Raw genomic sequence first — 19,965 nt, forward strand, 5'->3', positions numbered from 1 at the left:
TCTGCTTTCTGATTACTACACACACGCTTCTTTTACCTATAGAAGAGTGATCAGCATCGTACATTGGTGGGCTTATATGGAGCAGAGATACAGCGGGACTGGGCTTGCTGTCACCCCACCGACCCCAGGCCCGCCCACCCGCACGTGACACAGATTCGCGGCTTTGTCCGCCAAACCAAGGTGTCTGAATGCGCTTTACATTTGGAGAGGCCAGCAGTGAATACAGTTGCAAGCCATGGAATGCCATTGTTTGCTTTTATTGGACAACATCAACATCAGACACAAACAGGGGCTTTGTGAGTTGGACACGATTGTGGAGCTTTTAGTCTTTTAGCTAACCAGCTGGTGGCAGGTCAGCACTGTGGACACACACTGTGGGCCCAGACACTTTATCCTTCAGGGTGTGAAGGCTTTGCTGTCACAAGAGACGCTGTGCCAGTCCTGAAGCAAGGGGGTTCAAGGCACAAGCTGAAAAGGTGAGTGATAGGTAATGATGTTTTTAGTCTGTGGTGCACCACATGAGAAATTTTTTTGGAACAGGGAATTTAATGAATAGCTGGTGCTTCATGCGCTCCTGGTGGAGAATAACTTCTGTAATTTTAGGACATAATTTAGGACACCTTCCTGATGCAAGGTTTAATTCAATGTTGCTTAATTCACATCTAAATTGTGTTTAGTTTTAACTCTAACTGAAAGTTGTCTTAATTTACATCTTCCCTGTATGACTGGCACAGTATATTGTACTGTAATTTATAATAGAAATAAATAAGGGATCCATCACTGCTTTATTTTAATAAGGGTTAGTTAATGATATCTACGTTTAGTGCATGTGAGTTTGCATGTTTTTATTTTCTATGTACACGAGTGGCATAGTAGTATTTTCCCAACTGATGTGTGATGGTAACTCAGCACTTTCTATTGTGCATTATTTAATTGTAGCTGTGAAAAGTGATATTCACAACTTGCTATGAAGTCATAACCAGGAAGGCTCTTGTTTTCTGGCAGGCGTGTGTGTGTGTGCGCAGTGATCGGTCAGGAGAAGTGGTGTTTGTCTGGCACATTTTCTCAGCTGAGTGAGACACTGTTATTCTGGTGTATTTTTGTGTGCACACTCTGGTATGTGTGTGTCTGGTTTGGTATGCACTGAGTGGTTAGTCATGCAAGTTGAGTGAGGAGCAGGTCGAACAAAGTTTGAACCACTAGGAGTCTCTGTACTCCAACACACAACCAAGACATGGTTTTATTGAGTGTCCAATGTTTTCACTTATCCAGGTGAGGCCACCCATTGTTTCAAAGTCTATAACAAGATGTAATAACTAATTGTTAATTTCAGTTTGAAATAGTGTGTCACATCTGACAGAAAGTCAGCCATTAGACCATGTGATGTTGCTTTTTGTTTTTGTGTGCTGGAAGTGTTGAAACCATTTACGTGCCAAGGATAATTTATGAATGCTAATGCAGGAATGCATTATTAAATTAAAGATTAAGCTGCTCTTACACCTCGCTGACCTTACTAAATGAGAAAGTTTGTAGAGTTCACGCTTGAGGCCACAGAGCACTCTGAAAGAACAGAGAAAACAGTCTGACTGTAAAGGGAATTTTCTTACAGTACTTCTTAAAGGAAGAAAGCAGCTTCTCCATATATGAAATAGAGTTTCATACATGTTGCCTTGGTTGGGACAAACGAGACCAATAGGGCTGTAACTTTTTGGGTTTTTGTAAAATTTTAGCTTCATTAGCCACCCATAAAACCATTATAAAGCAGTCAGAATGAGGATCTGCTTTTTTGGGAAGGCTGAATAACTATCAAAAAAATCTAGCCACATTTGTTCAGATTTTTTCATTGAAATTAGCAGTATGCCTCATGCAGTCAACCACTAAAACAAACCAAGCAACACAAAAAAATATTATTAATATTTTAGAAAATCAAAGTTGTTGATACAGTGGCCAAGCAGAGGTTTTATTTTGAGGTATGTAAGGATGTTTAAGATATGTATTATACAGTAACTTCAAGTAAAAGAACATTAAATCATCCCTGTCTTGCCTCTACCCAAGTGCGTCTCTTGTTTTGTTCCTGTATCCTTTGTAACCCCACTGCAGGTATTTCCTTCTTGAGTCACAAAAACTTCACAAGATCAATACATAGTTTTTTATAAAGCAACTGTAAATAATGCATGCAAAAAGCCTTTGGCTGGATGAAGTGGGCAGGATGCAAATGCATTTGGAAACGTTGTACTTGGCATGTTTTAAAGAGGAGTTTGAGTCAGTTGCTGTCAGTGTGTCTGCAAGGCAGAAAGGCTGACTGATGTGACAGTAACAGATTTTGTCTTGATAATGGCTGTTATAACACAGTAGTCCTGCTGCTGAGATTCTCCTGAACAGTCCGGCATCGTACTTCCTGTCTTTTCTGTCTTTACTTGAATATCAGCATTGCTCTTGCACCTTCTCAGTTGCTGGGTTATCGATCATCTTCTGTGGTTTGAGACATTAGCTTCCAGTGATGGAGGTCAGCATAATCTGATCTTACTCTTTACTTTGTACAGGAGCCTCAGAAAAGCATGGATCCAACATATTGAGTAAATGATACTCAAAAACAGACGAGTTCCCAGTTTCTTGTTCCAGACGACTTTCACACAAGGAAAGGACAAGTCAGTTAGTCCCAAATACAGACACTTCCTACATTAGTTCAAATATATATTGGTTATTTGCGTTTGTGCTAGTTTCTTCATCTAGATTATTTATTTTTCCTTCATTAGCCTTACATGGTTTCATATGCAGCATCATTGTTTTCTATCTAATCTTATTCTAGATTTGTCAGTGATATCTGATTTCTCAGCGCAATCTTCTCTTTTGATTTCTGTGGTTAACACACCAGTCCGGTTCCAGCCTCACACAACATATTATCCGTACAAGCAAACGGCTATGATGATGATGACAATGATGTGAGTGTGTTGTTCGGTGAAATTGGGTCATGGACTTCACTAGGGTAGTTAAGTCTGCAAGACGCAATGACTCATGACGTAGCTGCCATCCCTTCCCCATATTCATGGGTGCATTTGTGTGTGTGCAGCCACCGTGTCACTAATGTGGCTCCTCACAAAGGCGCTGCGATGCTTTGGTCGAGAACTGCAGCTGCCTGCCTGCAGTTTGTAGCGCAGACAGGGAAATGAGGGGAGGAGGAGAGATGGAGAAAGGAAAGGAGAGCAGAGCAAGGGGAAGGGAAGCTGATAAAGCAGGGAGAGCAGGAAAGGAGGTGAAGGACCACCCTTATCGAGCATAGTCGTTCTCAGGGAGCCTACCAAAGGGACCTTCCCACACACACACCATGGCCAGCCAGCCAATCAGAGTGCTCTCATCCTTGACCCATCCTCCCTCGTACAACTGCTCATGCATGGCTCAGCGAAGCAGATGTGAGGTGATACGATAGGAAGCGAGGCTGCCAACCTCTTGGATAGAAAACTGAACTGAACACTGTGTTTTTAAAATGCAGGAAGGAAAGATGGTGGTTTGACAATAGCTGTGAGAAATTGTGGGCGAGGAGGAGAAGAATGGTTTAGATATATTTGTATGAGTATAGTGGCATCTAGTCCGTCTGGACATCCTGTGGCTTCTGAACAGGCATCATAGATTAACAACTGTTGTCTGCATCACCTCTCTATGCAACTTTCAGTATCTGAGCTGGTGACATGTTTTTTTCCCTCTTACTGATTTTTGGACTTGCTGTGTGAGAGAGGAGGACAAGGGGGATTTTATGAGGCTTGGCGATGATGACAAACCATGCTGGACAAGTGACAATCTGACAACGAAAACAGCGGGACAGTGATTGAAGAGAGGCCATGAGAGCCAGGAGAGAGGCCAGGATGGTGTCTGCCTGTTCACCATGCACAAACATAAGGTCAGGTCTGATTTCTGTTACTTTTCTTTTGCCTGCAGTACATTTCTTTAGTCCCTCAATCTTGAGTTTGGTCAAACAACAAATTAGCTAATGTGTGTACAGAGGAAGGTGCATGAAAACCTGCATTTATATTTGAAACAGGGGAGGATACAGGCTAAGTTCCAAAGATTTAATTACAGGCATGTTATTCAATGATCCCCATCCTGATTATTTTCACATTTACTACTAAAATGTGTCCTGCTATAATTCATTACATACTTGACTACAAGCTTTCTGGTAATCATCTGATGATTATCTAAGGAATTGAATGTTAATGTAGCATCCACTGAGCACATCTAATGACCTAGATGACCCTGGTATTGTTCTGCAGCTGTACCCTCTTCTGTGTGACCTTTGCTGAGAAAATTTATCTGCTTGCTCCCTCTCTCTGTCCACAGCAGGCTTTTAAATGTCAATTACATTATTTTTTTCCTTAAGTTGCTTTAAGAATTTAGCATTTATACAAATCTTTTACAGTTTAAAACTATGTAAACATGCATTTTTAGCTCTTTGATACATTTATATTCAATTCATATGCTGCATGCGACATATACTGCATTAAATATTCCATATTTTTGCTCATAGGGCGGGGCTTGTATTTATCTCGGTCTACTTAAAATAACTTTTTGTTTTTTTTAGTAATTCATTCAAAGAGGAGAATGTATCGGAATTATTAATATACTGCATATGCATTTACCTTAACCTGATGAATGCAGGAGAGTGACAGAATAAATTAATTAAGTGTCAGTATTTCTGTAATAGACCTCACCCACCCACACACACACACACACACACACACACAGATACACATTCATGTAGAAGGGATTTTCCAGCTGGTTTCTGGGCCTCCTAAATCTCCACAGTGATCTCTGCTCCCCAGGTCCATTAAGGGCAATTTGGTTAGATTTACTGTCCCTGTCGACAGGGATACAGGGCAGTCCTGGGACTGCTTTAGGTTAGCTCTCTGTGATAAATACTCGTGGCAGGTATTACTGTGTCACCCTCACATAACTATCTCTTTAGTCCTGAAATGAATCAGGAATGATAGTCATCAAGGATCGAAAGAGGTGCTGGTAACTCAGCACATTTTGATTCATTATTTTGATTATGAGAAAATAAAAAAAATAGTTAATTTACATAAATGGAAAAAGGCAATTGATGGCTAAAGACTCTGTTAAATTTATTCTTTAAAATGGGACATACCCTCTATATGCTGATACAATCATCTTGTGCCATTCATACAGTAAGATGTGGTTTGTATATATATATTTTATCACTATTAATTCACCAAATAGTGATTATTAGTTTTTATTGAATATTTGTCTTCCTGCACTATAGGAGTGTTGACAGTGTGATATTAACCATCAGAGCCATGGACAAAGCTGCAAAAGAGAGGTGGTCAACACAACACTATGTGATTATACTGATATTACCATGCTCCCAAAATGCTGACTGGTCCTACTTAAGTGTGCTGCAATGTCTCTGTCTGATGCTACAACAAGAAAATAGTAAAAGACAAATTCAGATTTGACTCTGTGATGGTAAAGGTAATAAATAATTGTAAAAATAATGATATTTTAAGTACAATACAGGGGTAATATTAATTATCTGTTGCAGCAAAAATAAAACTGAGATCAGTTCAAACTTGTATCATTTGAATGTGTCAGAGGAGAAAAATGTTCTGCTAGAACATATTAGGATGATATTGTTTTTCTATATTAGCCATCCTTTCTTCAGGTGGTGGTCATTAGATCAGGTTTCCTTGGAGGAATTGACTGAAATTGTTTCCAAGAAGCTCCTTTGAAGCTTTTACTCTGTCCAATTTCTATCCAACTAAAAAAAAACATAAAATATGAAGCTATTGAGATTTGAACTAATGTGAAGCTGTGTAGTGGCTGTTATATCACAGCCTGTATTTTGGGCCAGCTGTTGACATTGCACACTGAAGGTGATTCATTAAGTGCCCCTGTCTGTAGACAATGTGTCTGTCACTGGCACACCCACTTGCGGTTTTTGTGAGAGGTCTTGTTTTCATGCTGGGTGGACATCTGCCTCACTGTACAGTTCCACAAAGAGATATGCCATGCACATATGCCATTTAGTGGTTGGAAAACTAAACCTAGCCCATATCGTTGTCTTTCAGTGATCATTTTCAGGGACAGGTATGCCTGTATTTGTCCACAGTTGAAGTTGATACCCATCCATTTGTCAGTTTTCCAAAAGCCCACATAATATACTGACCTATTAGTAGCATATTGGTTTTCACTGGAAATTTTAGGCCTGTGAGACAATGAAGCTGCGGTACATACAATCCATTGTCCTACTCAATATAGTAAATTGAGGCAGTTGCAGTATTTGGGTAAGGATGAGAAGACCGGCCCTGTTGAGCCATAGAGGCCTGAACCAGCCAAAATGTATATCCAAGTTTTTCACATCACTCTACATCCTACTGTTTTCATCTGAGTGGGCCATGTGTCTGCATTCAGCAGGGCCTTCACTGCTGACTAATCACAGGGCCTCTGGTGACTCATAGTCTAATTCACATATGTTCATCAGCAGATCAATCCCGCTGATCACGCTAAATGTCTATATCTCCGCCCCAGCAGGCCAACATTTAATGTATTTTCTTTTCTCGGCAAAAAGCACTCTCCTCCAGATGCATGTCCACAGGGATAAACCTTAAATATGTCGTAGGTGGGGTTCCATCTGTCATGTAAAAATTAATAACACAATTGTTCGTGCTGAGGCAGGTCCATCAAGGGGTTTAGCTCTGCAGAGCTATGGAGAATTAACATCAAACTCCAAACAGTCAAATTCTGTTCCAGCTTGCCCTTCTTAAACATATCCATCTTTAATGGGGGCATCTGTTTTCAGGTGTCATAAATCAAGTGGTGAAATCTGTAATCTGTCTCCTCTGAATTGCCTTCCTCCATCATAGACATGATTGATTTCCCCTCTAGCTGCTCCAAAGGGGGCTGTGGATTATTCTTACTTAGGGGCTTTTTCTGTTCCTCTGCATCCTACGTTTGCGATAGAGCAAAGCATCCGGGGTCAGTGTTACACATTCACATTCAGCTTCGCATTGTGAATAATGAAGACACAGTGCATTTATTTTGCCTCTGTCAAGCAGCAGCACGCAATGGCATTAGCTAAACAGGAAATACCTCAGTTAATCAATTTTTCTCAGTTAGAAAATATTAAACTTGATTACTTTTCTGACAGGGATAAGATCTGTAGAAGGTGCTGCACAGCCAAAACGAAACATCTCAGTAAGTGCTGGGAAGCTCAGTCAGGGGTAAAGGAGTGGGAAGAAATTGCTCTGACTGGAGAGGCAAATGTATTATCAGGTGCCACAGCAAAAATGAATTGATTGAATAGATGGAGGAGTGGTTGAGGGCCTGTGATCACAGTGATTCATGGTACATGTGGGCGCTGTGTATTGAGTCACTGGCGGCAGCAGCAACTGGAGTGAAGGGACTGTGCTCTGCAAACCCAATAAGCCATTGCTTTACTTTATACTTATACACACAAATGCACAATTGTTTATAATGTTTGTCTGACACAATTATTGTTTGGTTTAATTGTCTGGATTGGGATAAAACAAACTACACGTCAGAACATATTTACAACCACGTTAGGGCTTGAACTGGAATGCTCAACAAATAACCACATCAAGATGACTGAAAGTGTGGTTCTCGGTCCTGTTGAAGGCAAACTGTACTCTCGCTGTGCAGTGAAAAAAAGGAAATCTGAGTCAACTACAGGAAAGACAAAATAAAAGCCTTTTGTGAAGACCAGAGATAATAGGTTAGAACAAAGAGTTCAGTCCATTATGATGATGATTTTTGTTTGTTTTTTCTTTTTTTGTTTTTTTAGTTTAGGGATTTCACAAAAGGCATTAGTGGTAGTGAATTTCAGTAAGCATCAACTGTCATCAGGACAGTCACTTATAAAGATAAAGAAGAGATTCTACCAAAACCCCTCATTTACTCTTCTCTACCTTCACTGATAGGCCAAGCAAAAGAAGTGGAAGAAACTGATATGGAAACCTCAAAGGTAGGATATAACTCATCCATCAAAAGACACCACACACGAGCAGCGATATTATATGGCAGCTTAGATGTGCTTCATGTCATTAAAGCAAAGATAAATAATAGATTTTGACACATTATACCATTCCTCATCCTCTGCTTACACTCCCCATATACTCCCAAGTAAGTCCATTGTAAAAGGAAAAGAAAAAGCCCTGCAAGTGATTCATCACATCTGAGAATGTTGTACTCAGGCAGGCCAAAAGAGGGAGCTGTTCCAGTATGGCATACTGCATATAAATCCCACAAGTGCCTCTTCACTTCTTATGGTCCTCAGATTTCACTGTGTGTGAGATCCAGGAACAGAAGTGCTGCAGCATCATTTACTGAAACACTGTCAGCATTGTCCTCTGCAGGACCACCACAGGTTATATGGCAGAACAGTCATTTTGGCTCCCATGTGTGTACATTTTTTGCTGCAAGGATAAGATTGTGGATAAACTGGTCAAACTCTCATTTGTGTTGTGAGGTGAAAAAAAATTATAAAGATTATACTGTAGATTCCTAGCCTGACCTGTGCCACCCTATAGTTGTCAGAATCCTGCCTCAAATATTCAATTTTAATGTCTCATATGATTGCATTTCTAGACACTATTGTGTTATTTGCTAGTACTACACAAATTGAATTTAATGGATATCAAGAATTTTTATGTATAATTTTTTTAGATGCTCACAGCATATGAACTAATTGCGGCACTTTGTACTAATCATGTGTTATCACAGTAACAGACAGAAATGCCTAAGGATACTGTTTCTACATTTTTAAACTGACATCATTCATTCATTTAGTTTAGTGATTTAGTAATTCACATAAATTTAAGTTTTTTGGGGGGGCTAAATGTGATTTTGAAATGTACAGGGTGCATCATGGAAATAAGGCAGCTAATAAAATAAACAACATGTGAAGCACAGTCATTTAGACATATCATGTTTTCACATTCGCTTGACTAGTAGTGCTCGTTCGAGGATGGAGAGATGCCTTCACCTCGTATGAAGAATCTGTAATATTAAGGCACTTTGGCTCTAAGGCTCTCTGGTAAAGGCTCAAAGGTTCAAAGTACCAGTCTAAATCCTAGTGAAGGGAATCAATCAATCAGTCAGTCCCACAGGATTTTAGTCACAGTTATGCTCTTGTGACTGTCAGGCACTAAGGATCAGGTTAGATGCAGTGTTCCAAAGCTGTGTGCTTGTGTGTCTTGTTAGTGCTAGGTTGGTAATTATCACAAATGTGAATAGTACATGTTGGACCATCTAAGGAATTACAGAGCTAAGGTTTGTTGTCTGAGGACACTAGAGGACAATCTCCTCCTTCCGTAATATTTGACCTTGTTGATGTAATCCAAGGTTTCAGGTTTTCATCCACAGTGTACATGTGGTGGTGTGGAAAAAACAGTGGGTCCTCATTGTGATTCATGACATTAGCTTTGCAGATTTTGTCGATGTGAAGTTGAGGTGTTTGAAAGTCTGAGGCCTTGCTGGGTGATTGTTGCTTTGTCACCATGAGTGACGTGGATCATTTGTGAGGTTCAAAATAACTCAAGAGCCGTCCTTGAAGGCCTTGTGCGTGGTAATGGCATAGCAACCACGGGTGAGCAAATGTTAAAAAAAAAAAAAAAAAAAAAAAAACAACTCTGTGTGTGTGTGTGTGTGTGGTGTGTGTGTGTGTGTGCTTCTGTGGTGCTAAGCATTGTATTTCCCGAGCTGCATCTGTATGTCTGACCGAAAACAGCAGGCAAGGTCCACATGTGGCCCTGAAGCAGCAGGCTGGACCGCTCCAGGCTTCGATGATGGCAGGGTCGTCTCTGTGGCAACAGCCCTGACTGACTAGATGGAAGGTTTGTCTGGGAGGGGTCAGTCAATATCTCCCCACCCAATCCCCTTTCCTATCACTGCTCTACAGCCAGAGTCCTTTAATATAAAAATAGCTTTCCTCACTCTACCTTCAGGTCTCGGCTTCAGAGCAAAGTCAGTGCCACTGAAATACCACTGAGGAGAAAAGTTAAAATACTAACACAGAATTAACATGGATACCTTTTGGACAGCACCATCCACTGCTGTGTTTTTAATCAACTTCCCTGTTTAAATAAAGGTTAAACAAAGGTTTCTCTGGGGATAGAGCACGAGGACACAGATGGGGTTATTGTTTCACCCACAGAGATTTGTGTTTAAGTGTTACAGACGGTGAACAACCCCCTGAGCGACAGCAGCATCTGACCATGTTGGCTTCCACACCACAGTATCTCACGCTCACTGACGATGAGGTCATGTGGACTGATTTCATAATTGTGTGACGACTAAGCTGGCATTGTGTAGTTATGTATTTAGGAACAATGAGGAATAGGTGTCATTGGAATTTTTTTGACAACTATACCCAATGACTAAAATATTTTTTTATCATGAATTATTATTATGTTTTGAACTGTGAACTGTAATAGTAAAAAAAAAAAAAAAAAAGAATTTTTTTGAATTGTACATATCAGTGATCCTATTTAAAAGCTCCTCTGCAACAACTCTTTGACATTTTTGACCCTAGGCAGCAGTATCAGCAGTGCAGTGATACAGGAGCATCTAAAATGTACTGTATACTGTTCACTACTGGATGTGGACTAGATCTGGACAGATCAGCATAACCTGATCTTTCTTTGTCATGACATCATTTTTCTGAACAGAGCGGGTGTATATTTGAGGAGCTCAGGGTCATGGATGTGATGAGTCATTGATGTACAGCATAATAGCTACAACTCCGGTTTAGGTTTGAAATACGCAAAGACCTCCTCTGCCATTTTGCAGTCAGCCAACAGAGATTTGCTGATTATTGGTTTATTAATATGGACCAAGAGGTAATTTCCTCTGATGAATCTGAATTTGTCATGTACCAGTAACACCAAGGCAAATATACTGACTGGGTTCTTATTAGTGTAGAACATCCTTCATTCTAATAAATGACACTAAAACCGTCATGATCCCTGGTGTCAAATAAAGTTTTCATACCTCCCCCTTTAATTATCCCTTTAAAAGACCTTGCATTCCACTAACAGCCTCTTAAAAGTTGCCCTCTAGCTTTAAGCCACACAGCCACTGCTAGTCAATGAATCCTTAGTGTAACAGTGCAACAGTGCTCATTGGAGGTTAAAGGAAAGGTGTGGATCCCATTTTGATTTGATTATTAAACTTAATATTTTTCGTTGATGATGTATTCAGTTAAAATGTTGACTTGTCTTACATGACTATATTTTGTCAGTTTCAGGGCTCTATAGTTTTGTGATAGTAGCACTCTGTAAATGGCCACAAATGTGCATGTTTATCATGATGGTGATTAAGATTAAAATAGGTGGATGGGCCACATCTGCTGAATAGGGTCAGTATCAGTGCAGATATCGACATATCATAAATAGTCCATCACTATACATATCTGTAAAAATGAAAACAGTGGCAGACAGAGTGTGTCTTACCAGAGTTCTTAAGCAATCTTTGCATGTGTTTTAGCATGACTGATATTAACGATTACGGGATATTTAAATTCAGATTAATCTTTATTGAAACTGAAAATCGTGCATCAGTTTATCCCTATAGTGTAAACACTAACTAGATAAATTCTCAAGTTCAATAAGCTTGGAATTATTAAAATGTCAGTGTGAGGCAGTCTTCATTTTCCAGCCTGATTTTCTGAGCATTTTTGGGAAAAATCAAGATTTAAATCAGAATTTGGAAACTACTACTTTTTCAGAAAGAAACTGGTTGTTACTGCACAGTCCTCAGGTGTAGGTGGGAATCCTCACTGACTTTACTTCCCTGAGTGGAGGTCTGTTGTCTTGCAAGTCTAAACCTATTGTTTAGGTTAATGGAGATAATCCCAAACTCCATTTTACACCACCTCTCTCTTCTTCTCTTCTCCTCCCTCTCGCTCTGCTTTGTTTAGTAATTATGGGTATGTGTGCATTAGAAGGTTTGTTGAAAAAGAAACCTCGCTCTATTTTCATCCTGCTTGCTGCAGCAGAAACAGGAAATGGGAGGCTTTTTTAAATGAGTGCTTTAATGTCAGCACATGCTGCACTTTGTTCTTTTATTCATGGCACACGTGACAGGCGCACAGGCCATCTGTATTTCACTTTTTTGGGTCGACCTTATATTAATTATGATATCTGTCTTTTGCAGTGTTGTTAGTTTTTGCAAACATCATCAAATGTTTTGCCATTCATCATCACTGCCATCATTCTGTCTTTTATTCTCCCTCCCCGCACTCCTTTTATGTTTTAGTCAATACTGGCTGCCTGTGTAGCGTCTGTTCCTCCTGTCCACGAATGGGATGTCTGCAGTTGGTGTCTTTTCTGCTTAATATTAAATTTACACAGGCCTGCTGCTGAGCCAGATTCTGTTGTGCATTGCTGTCCCATGTTTGCATCTGTTTAGCCTTATTCCTACTGCTTCCATTTATGAAGTTTGCCTGTTTTCCTGGCTTGTCTGTTGCCTGTGACTCTGTTAATCAATCATGTTAGCTTGTACTGCTACGCTGTCTGTCTTTAATCCACACAAAACATCAAACAACATGTGCACCCCGTAGGCGAATTGCAATTCTTACTTTATCCAGTCAGTTAAATGAAAGTTAGATTCAAGTAAATTGATTTCTTTCTCCTCTTGTGAAATGTTTTGCTTCTGTTGTGCACCACATGTGCACACTCTATATGTCTGTTTGCAGCCTGTGAATGCATTCCTGCTCTCTGTCTCCCCACTGTGGCCTCTGGATTATCCAAAACAGTCAGCTCGTCAATAAACAAACAGCAAGCCAGTCACATGATTGCCCGTTTCCCTCTCTGATCAGATAGTGGAGATCAATCTATGGGGGTTATCCATGTTGAGGGAAAACAGTGCAAGCGTAATCCACAATGTGTTACAGAGCAAGGAACGCCCACCAGGCAGAATGGGAGAGTCAGGCTCACCACAGCATCCAATCCCACAAAGCAGTGTGGAGGGATTAATCCAGATTATCTGCCAGTGCTATTCTCAGAAATAAATGAAAAATCTCTGGGCCAGATTAGGGTTCAAGGAATGCTAAAAAAGAAGTTGATGCAGAAATAACATGACTGCTGTTTTACTGACTTATAATAAGGACTGTTGTCTGTCAAGTCATAGTAGTTACTCAATGAAATATGAGTCTTGAACATCTATTCTTTTCATCTTTTCTTCAAGCAAACTTTAAAACAAAGCCACCATGACAATCTTGTTTTTCTTAGCACGTAGTCAGTAAATAATATTACATATAAGTAAGAGTGAAACAGTTTCTTTTTGCCCGATGCCAATAGGAACACCCTTTGTATTATTTTGATCATAACAATAGTTTTACCATAGCATTGCTCAGCTGTGGTCTGGTCAGCAGGTGGCGTCAGTGAGAGGAAACAACTCACTGACAATCTGACTCTTTTCTAGGGGAGCTGTCCATTCAGCACCACCCTGTTAACTGCTTCTCCTCTGCAGGCAGGAAAAAATGCAGGATACATCAGAAGCTAGGCTTGTGGATGTCCCAGTATGAGAGACATTCTTCAAGTGATGGCATGTAGCTGCATCTAGGTATAACATATCTAGTTTTCAGTTACTTACTTATTTATGACAGGAACAGCCACGGCAAAAAGGGTACATGTGCAGATCTAGTACATTTTGGGATGCAGAAGAAATCTAATGTCACAGTGACCCTCCATGGCTGATTTAATACAGTCTTTTTACAAAGCAGTGTTGACAGGAAATTAACCATGCATGCTTCTTGATGCATCAGTCACATAAGTAGAGGAAGATGCTCTGCTTGTCCATTACAGAGTGAAATTATCATCAGCTAGGGTATACATCTTACTGCCTTAACTCAGTGGCCTTCCTGCATGTTCCCAGTCACATTTAATGTGATTTATACTAACATTATTAAGGTGCACTATGGCTGCAGGTATAGTTTTATGAAATTATTAGCAAGCCATAACTAGGTGGGCACCAGATGGACTCTGTGTGAGATGACTTACCGTCCTCTTGCTTGACTGAAGCTCAGGCTACATCACTCACTGCTTCACCCTGGGAAGGGATTACAGTGCTTTCATTTCTTTGCCTCCTTTCCTCACCTCACTTTTCTCTCCCTGCAGTTCCACCGCATTCACAGTAGCCTGTGAGGAGAGACAATGCTGGCTAACAATAGACAGAGAGTTTGTCCTCTTGTCAACTCTTGCCTGCCCCATGACACAGACATGAAAGATCCATTCACTGATCCTTGTCCCTATTAGAGTTTTTCATAATAAAAGTAATCAAAGTACAGTCTGAGGTGCTTTTAAGAGTCAGCAGCTGCCAGCTATTGATTGCTAGTTTATGGAGCCCTCTTCACCCCGAGGTACATATGCACAAATATGCAAACACACACACACACACACACATGCAGAAACATAGTTGTATATGTTGACTTGTGTGTATTGTATATTACATGTATTTTTCTCTCTTTTTCTATTTTAAGTGTGTCACATTTGCACAGTTATAACTAAAGCTTTCATCTGGCATGTTTCCATTAATCTCATCTCATCAGACACAAAACTGTGTGTTTAAGTTTGACACAGAGCAACATATTACAGCCAACATTAAGCCAAGCCTTATGTTCAGTAAAACTGTTATCAACATCTGCTCTCTTTAGGTATGACTGCCAGTCTCTCCTATGCTTTGCTGCTCTGCAAGTAGTTTTTGATCAGCTGTATTTTTGAAAAAGGTTGCACAGCTGGAAATGGGACAGGTGTTACTTTTTCTGGTATGCTTTAGGCCGCGATCGGAACTGGAAAAGCCTGATATAACACAGATAATGTCATAAACAAGCACATGCCACTGTTACACATTGCCAAAGTCAGGTGGTGTCTGAAAAGTATTTACTGATGCTCCATGCTAAAAACATCCTGAATCTGATGTAAGGCCTGCTTTCTGTGACAGAAACATAAATCCTCCCAGACCAAGACCTCAAGTCCAACTGCATTTTCTACTTTCCATTATCTTTTCTGGTTGCATGCCGTCTCTCTAGCAGTCAGTCATGTGCTCTCTCCTGGCACCATCTACATCTGAGAAAGCAGAGAGAGTGAATGAAGTTCAGTGACTCAGCAGGCAAAGCTCAATAACAGTAATAGCAATAACTTTATATTGTGCTACACCAAAACTGATTGAAAAGTGCTTTACTAAATGTTGCCATCATAAAACAAATAAAAACAAACAACAGAAGAGGGTCAGTTAAAGTAATCAATGAGCCACAAACAGTTAACATAAATTAAATAAGTAAGACAATTAGATAAATGGTCATCAGTGAGTGTGTGTATCTGGCCTGGATGAGCAGAATCTCAGTTCCTGTGATATTGGAAGTTGGTTTGCATTAGCTGTAGTATTAGCCACCCCTAATGAGGTGTAATTTGCGTGCAGTGCTTTAAGAAGATTAAACAGGAAGAATGTGCTGCACCCTGACCCAGTGCCTGTGGTCAAGTCTGCCATTGTTTTTGATGACAGCTTCTGTTAAAGTGAATGGTCGGTTGCTCCCTGACCCCTGTGGCCTGACATGGTCAAGGGAAGAGATTAAATAACCACTTTAACAGTCGTCAGTGGACTACAATGGCAGAAAGGTGAAACCATTCCAAATATAGTCGAGATCGGTTTACGTGGTGTTTGATTCTGATTCTTGTTATTATTAGAAGATATTGCAAATGGTTCATCGTGTGCTCCTGTGTCTTTGGATTTTAGAATGGCAAAAAAAGACACCGCCCTCCTAACTCCTGATGTACAGGGTATTGCTGTTGATAGAGATGCAGCATGTGGAGGAATCAAAAGCTCGAGAGGCCTTCTGTGTTAGTCAGTTAGACAAATGAGGGCGATTTACAGAAGACCCAGGTTAGATTCAGACTCAGCATAATGCAGTTATAAAACACTTGTTTGCCAGCTAAGCACACTGAGACACCATGAACACCATTATGTCCTTTTGATTCATCATGTATGCACAACACATACACAGTACACAGCTATAAACACGGGGAGTACCCCAGTACACTCAATTCATTAAGAGATTAACAGGGTGAGCTGCTGACACTGATCAAGGCTGGAGTCCAATACAAGAGGGAAGAATTGCAGCAGGTCCCCACACTTAATACCCTTCTCATACATAGCATGAGGGTTGGAAGTGGGGGTGGGGGTCGTTGCACGGAGGATGTTATGACCAGAGGCGAGCATCCTGCTCTATTCCCCCACTCTGGGCCAGCTAGGCTTATCTTGGAGAGAAACAGAAAAAGAGAGCCATCTAGGGAGGAAGACAGAGAGAACAGGAGGGAGGGTGGGAGGGAGGGGGGAAGGGAGGAGGAGGGGTAGAAATCCTGCGCCTGCTCACTGTGAGCACAGCAAGTGCAGCTTTCATCCGCAGCGGAGGACTGAGGGAGAGACGGAGAGAGTTTAAGCGAGCGAACAGACGCTTTCAGGGACAGTGTTTGACAGAGCTTGATAGAAAAGACTCAGAGCAAGAACAGTCACCAGACATGTTGCCGTTTATTTGCAATTACTAGTCCGTTACCGTCTGCTGCAAGCTGCAGTTTGCATTGTGAATATTGTGGTGCAGGTCACCCCCTTCTCTTTTGGGAAAACTGAAGAACCCTAGGGAGGTGTGAATTTCTGGCACAAGTGCTCAGCACTGCGGCACCTCAATACAAGCGGAGGAATGTAGCAGGAAGGTGGGCGAAGCCGAAGATCATCCTTTTGGACTTTGGTCCCCCCCCCCCCAACCATTCACCTGTCTCTGCATCATCCACTCCCCCTTCTTCCCTCTGTGCATCTCTCCTGCTCTGTGCATGGGAGGCGAAGGTTTGGCAGGCTGTCAGTCAGCATGCGGCGGTGTGAACGGGCAGCCCAGTGCCCACAACACCCTATGGACGTCAGACACTCATCGCTGTACTAATGAAAGGCTTCAAGCTCGCCTGGTAAGGCTAGACACAGAGCAGAGACTGTGTGTATGCATCTGCTTTTCTATTCAAAATGTAATCTGAATGTTTTTCTGGAGCTTTAAGGCTGTAATGTATGAAAAGCACAACCCACTCAGGGGCTGGAAGCCTGTGACCATTTCCTGGTATTTTTCTGGACTAGGGGTTCACTGACATGTCATTCCAAGACTGCATACTCTCTCAGCCTGGATGGCTGGAATGTCAAATGTATGTGCTTTTTAAAGAGAGCATATTAGATACATTTGTGTTTATCTGTCCATCTTTACCTGTGCATATCTATGTGGTTATGTAAATCTCCACAAAATATACCAGCATGTAATGAGGACTAGATCAGAACACCACTAAGCCATGGTCAGTGTGTTCATCCGGTGCAGCCAATGTGGACTAGCATGTTTGTGTTGTTTTTTGTGTGTGTGTGTGTATGTGAGTCTGTGTGTGCGTGTGTTTTTGTTTTTTTTCACCGTGACTGTGGCGACCCTGCTCTGCTCCCCTCTGGCGGGCTCAGTGTGAGCGGAGCAGCTGAGGAGAAGCACTCACGTGGCTGCCTGGAAAAGAGCAGGCACATGCTGCCTCCGTTTCTATCCCCGGCTTTCACTCTCGCTGGTCTTCTTCGCTTGTCTTCCCATTCCCTGCTTATCTCACACAGACAAACAGATTCACGTCCAGGTGGCCCTATACTCTCGCTGTCTCATTCAACCTGTTTTGCTACAGTGTGTGCTTTCTGTGCACTTTTCCGTCATTCCTCCTTCTATCCTCTCCTCCCCTTGTGTTTGTTTATGCTCCTCCTCCCCTTGCCTGATATTTTTAGAGACGAATTACAGAGCACTGCAGGAGGAAAAAAAAACTAGAGGGGGAGCAGTTTCAGCAACGTGCGTCCCGCTTCCTTCCTTCTCACTTTCATGAGGACCTCTTTTTCCTATAGGACCTCTTCTTTTCCCTGACGTCTCTGTCTCTCTTCCATTCTCTCTATATTTGTCTGTGTCCTTCTCTCATTTACATCCCTCTCTTCTCTGCTCTCTTCCTTTTTTATACATCTTAAATCTATCACTTAATCCTCCATTTTTTTTCTTTAGGCTGCAGACATAAGACAGTTTCTTTGAAAAATTCCTCTCAGGTCTTAATAGAATTAATCAGAGTGAGTGCATGTCTATATGTGTGTGTTAGCCAATTTGTCTTCCTGTTGTGTGTGTGTGTGTGTGTGTGTGTGTGTGTGTGTGTGTGTGTGTGTGTGTGTGTGTGTGTGTGTGTGTGTGTGTGTGTGTGTGTGTGTATCTCAGACATCCAGGGCCTCTTTATCATTCTGTAGCACTAGGATGGAACACTTCTAACCCTGAGTCTGTCTTCACTTAATCTGTTTGCAACACCCTGACAGACACAGGTCACTTTACACCGAACAGCCATCTGTTAGCATCCCGTAGTCTTCTATATGTGGTGACCTGTTTGACTGACTAGCTGAGAATAGTTTGCATGCCATGCTGTTATGTTATATAACATATGTCTGTAGTTGTACTGTATCCAGTTGGATGCACCTCCATCCTCTCCAAAAGAACAAAATGTTACAATGTGTTTTGTACCTTCTAATTAAGAATGTGTTTGTAAATGTAGTTTGGAACATGGACAATGGTCCAAAGGTTTCCTGTTCAGCTGTTTCAGTCCATGCTGAAGGACAAAAAAAATCAATTGTGGAGCGAGGTATCCATTTCAGTCCCAGATTCACCAATGAGAGGATCCAGCAGAAATCTCACTCTTGCTCCAGAAACAATCTGCTGCATAGGCAAATACACTGTGACCTAGAGGCCATTCCATCAATCAGTATCTCAATCAGTGCATTTGAAATATGCATTTGAAATACTGGATATAGCAGCTTATTTATTAATACTAGATACACTCATTTCCGTGTCTTTAGTTATTACCATATTGTTGTTTGATGACAGATAAGATGGCTTAAGATGATGATAATGTTAATTATGTTTATATATATATATATATATATATATACAAATATGCACAGACTCTCACCAAAAAGATCAGAATGCAACAAACACATTTTTGAATGGTAATACTTTATTATTATTTTCAAATTATTATTAAAGCATATGTAACTGTAGCTCACAACATTGCATGCCTGTCTAATTCGGTGACAGGTTTTTTACTGTGATTTTCTTTCTTTTTAGTTACTTTTTCATTTGGTGTATTTGAGGTACAGCATATGATTCCAGAGTCATCCTTACATGAACTAAAATTGTATCAAAAGGACTTGAAGTTGATGTGAGGGGAAGCGATTGTCACAAGAGTTTCAGTTTAGAAACCAGACTGCCCTGCGGGTTGTATGTTTGTCACAGTGCATGCTGTGATTGAGAATAAGGGTGGAGGATATTTTTGCAGCATTACTTAAGAAAGAGACAAGAAAGAGATAAGGAGCAGAGAGAGAGAGAGAGAGAGAGAGAGAGAGAGAGAGAGAGAGAGAGAGCGAGCGCGCATGTGTGCATACATACGTGTGTGTGAGTGTGAGAGAGAGAGGGAGATCGCTCAGGATTTGGCAGTGGTCCCAGTGTGGGGATGTTTGCTCTTGATATGACATTTGGTGTGACTTAAATCTCCACACAGATACACACACGCACACAGACACAGATGTGCACACACAGCCAACAGCAGCAGCTGTAGCAACAGCAAGGCACTGACAGGAGGCTAGAGCTGGAGCTTACTCTCTGCACGTGGCACCGTGGACAAGCCGGTTGTTGCTGCAGGACAGTTGGACAGACTGTCAGGGCAGAGTTGCATACATAAATGCCTGTGTATGTCTTTACCCCCTAACCTGTCTGGTTACTTGTTCAGCTTGTTTATCTTATTGGTTGTTACCAATCAGAGATGGCAACTGCAGTGTTATCCCTGCTTCATATCATGGTGAGAAAGCAGTGCAGCAAAGGAGTAGAACACTGGAGAGAAGTCTTCCATCCATGATTTC

At 41.2% G+C, this 19,965-nt stretch overlaps 1 protein-coding gene across 14 annotated transcripts in view; it reads left to right on the forward strand.

Moving 5' to 3' along the window:
• Nucleotides 1-19,965, forward strand: part of gramd1bb (GRAM domain containing 1Bb) — a 153,710-nt gene that overhangs the window by 98,063 nt on the left and 35,682 nt on the right. Inside the window, exons 1-2 of one of the 14 annotated variants that reach the window (XM_051065541.1) lie at nucleotides 5-3,895; nucleotides 7,947-7,990. The exons of 11 other annotated variants lie outside the window; for them this stretch is intronic. In XM_051065541.1, the coding sequence (XP_050921498.1) occupies nucleotides 3,881-3,895; nucleotides 7,947-7,990 (59 nt within the window). In that variant the 5' untranslated portion in view covers nucleotides 5-3,880. Of the gene's footprint in view, nucleotides 1-4; nucleotides 3,896-7,946; nucleotides 7,991-16,402; nucleotides 16,980-19,965 lie in introns of those variants that run through there. 2 more of the 14 variants (XM_051065542.1, XM_051065543.1) reach the window with 2 other exon arrangements.

Source organism: Lates calcarifer, linkage group LG21 (assembly GCF_001640805.2).
Source record: "Lates calcarifer isolate ASB-BC8 linkage group LG21, TLL_Latcal_v3, whole genome shotgun sequence".
Taxonomy (NCBI): Eukaryota; Metazoa; Chordata; class Actinopteri; family Centropomidae; genus Lates; species Lates calcarifer.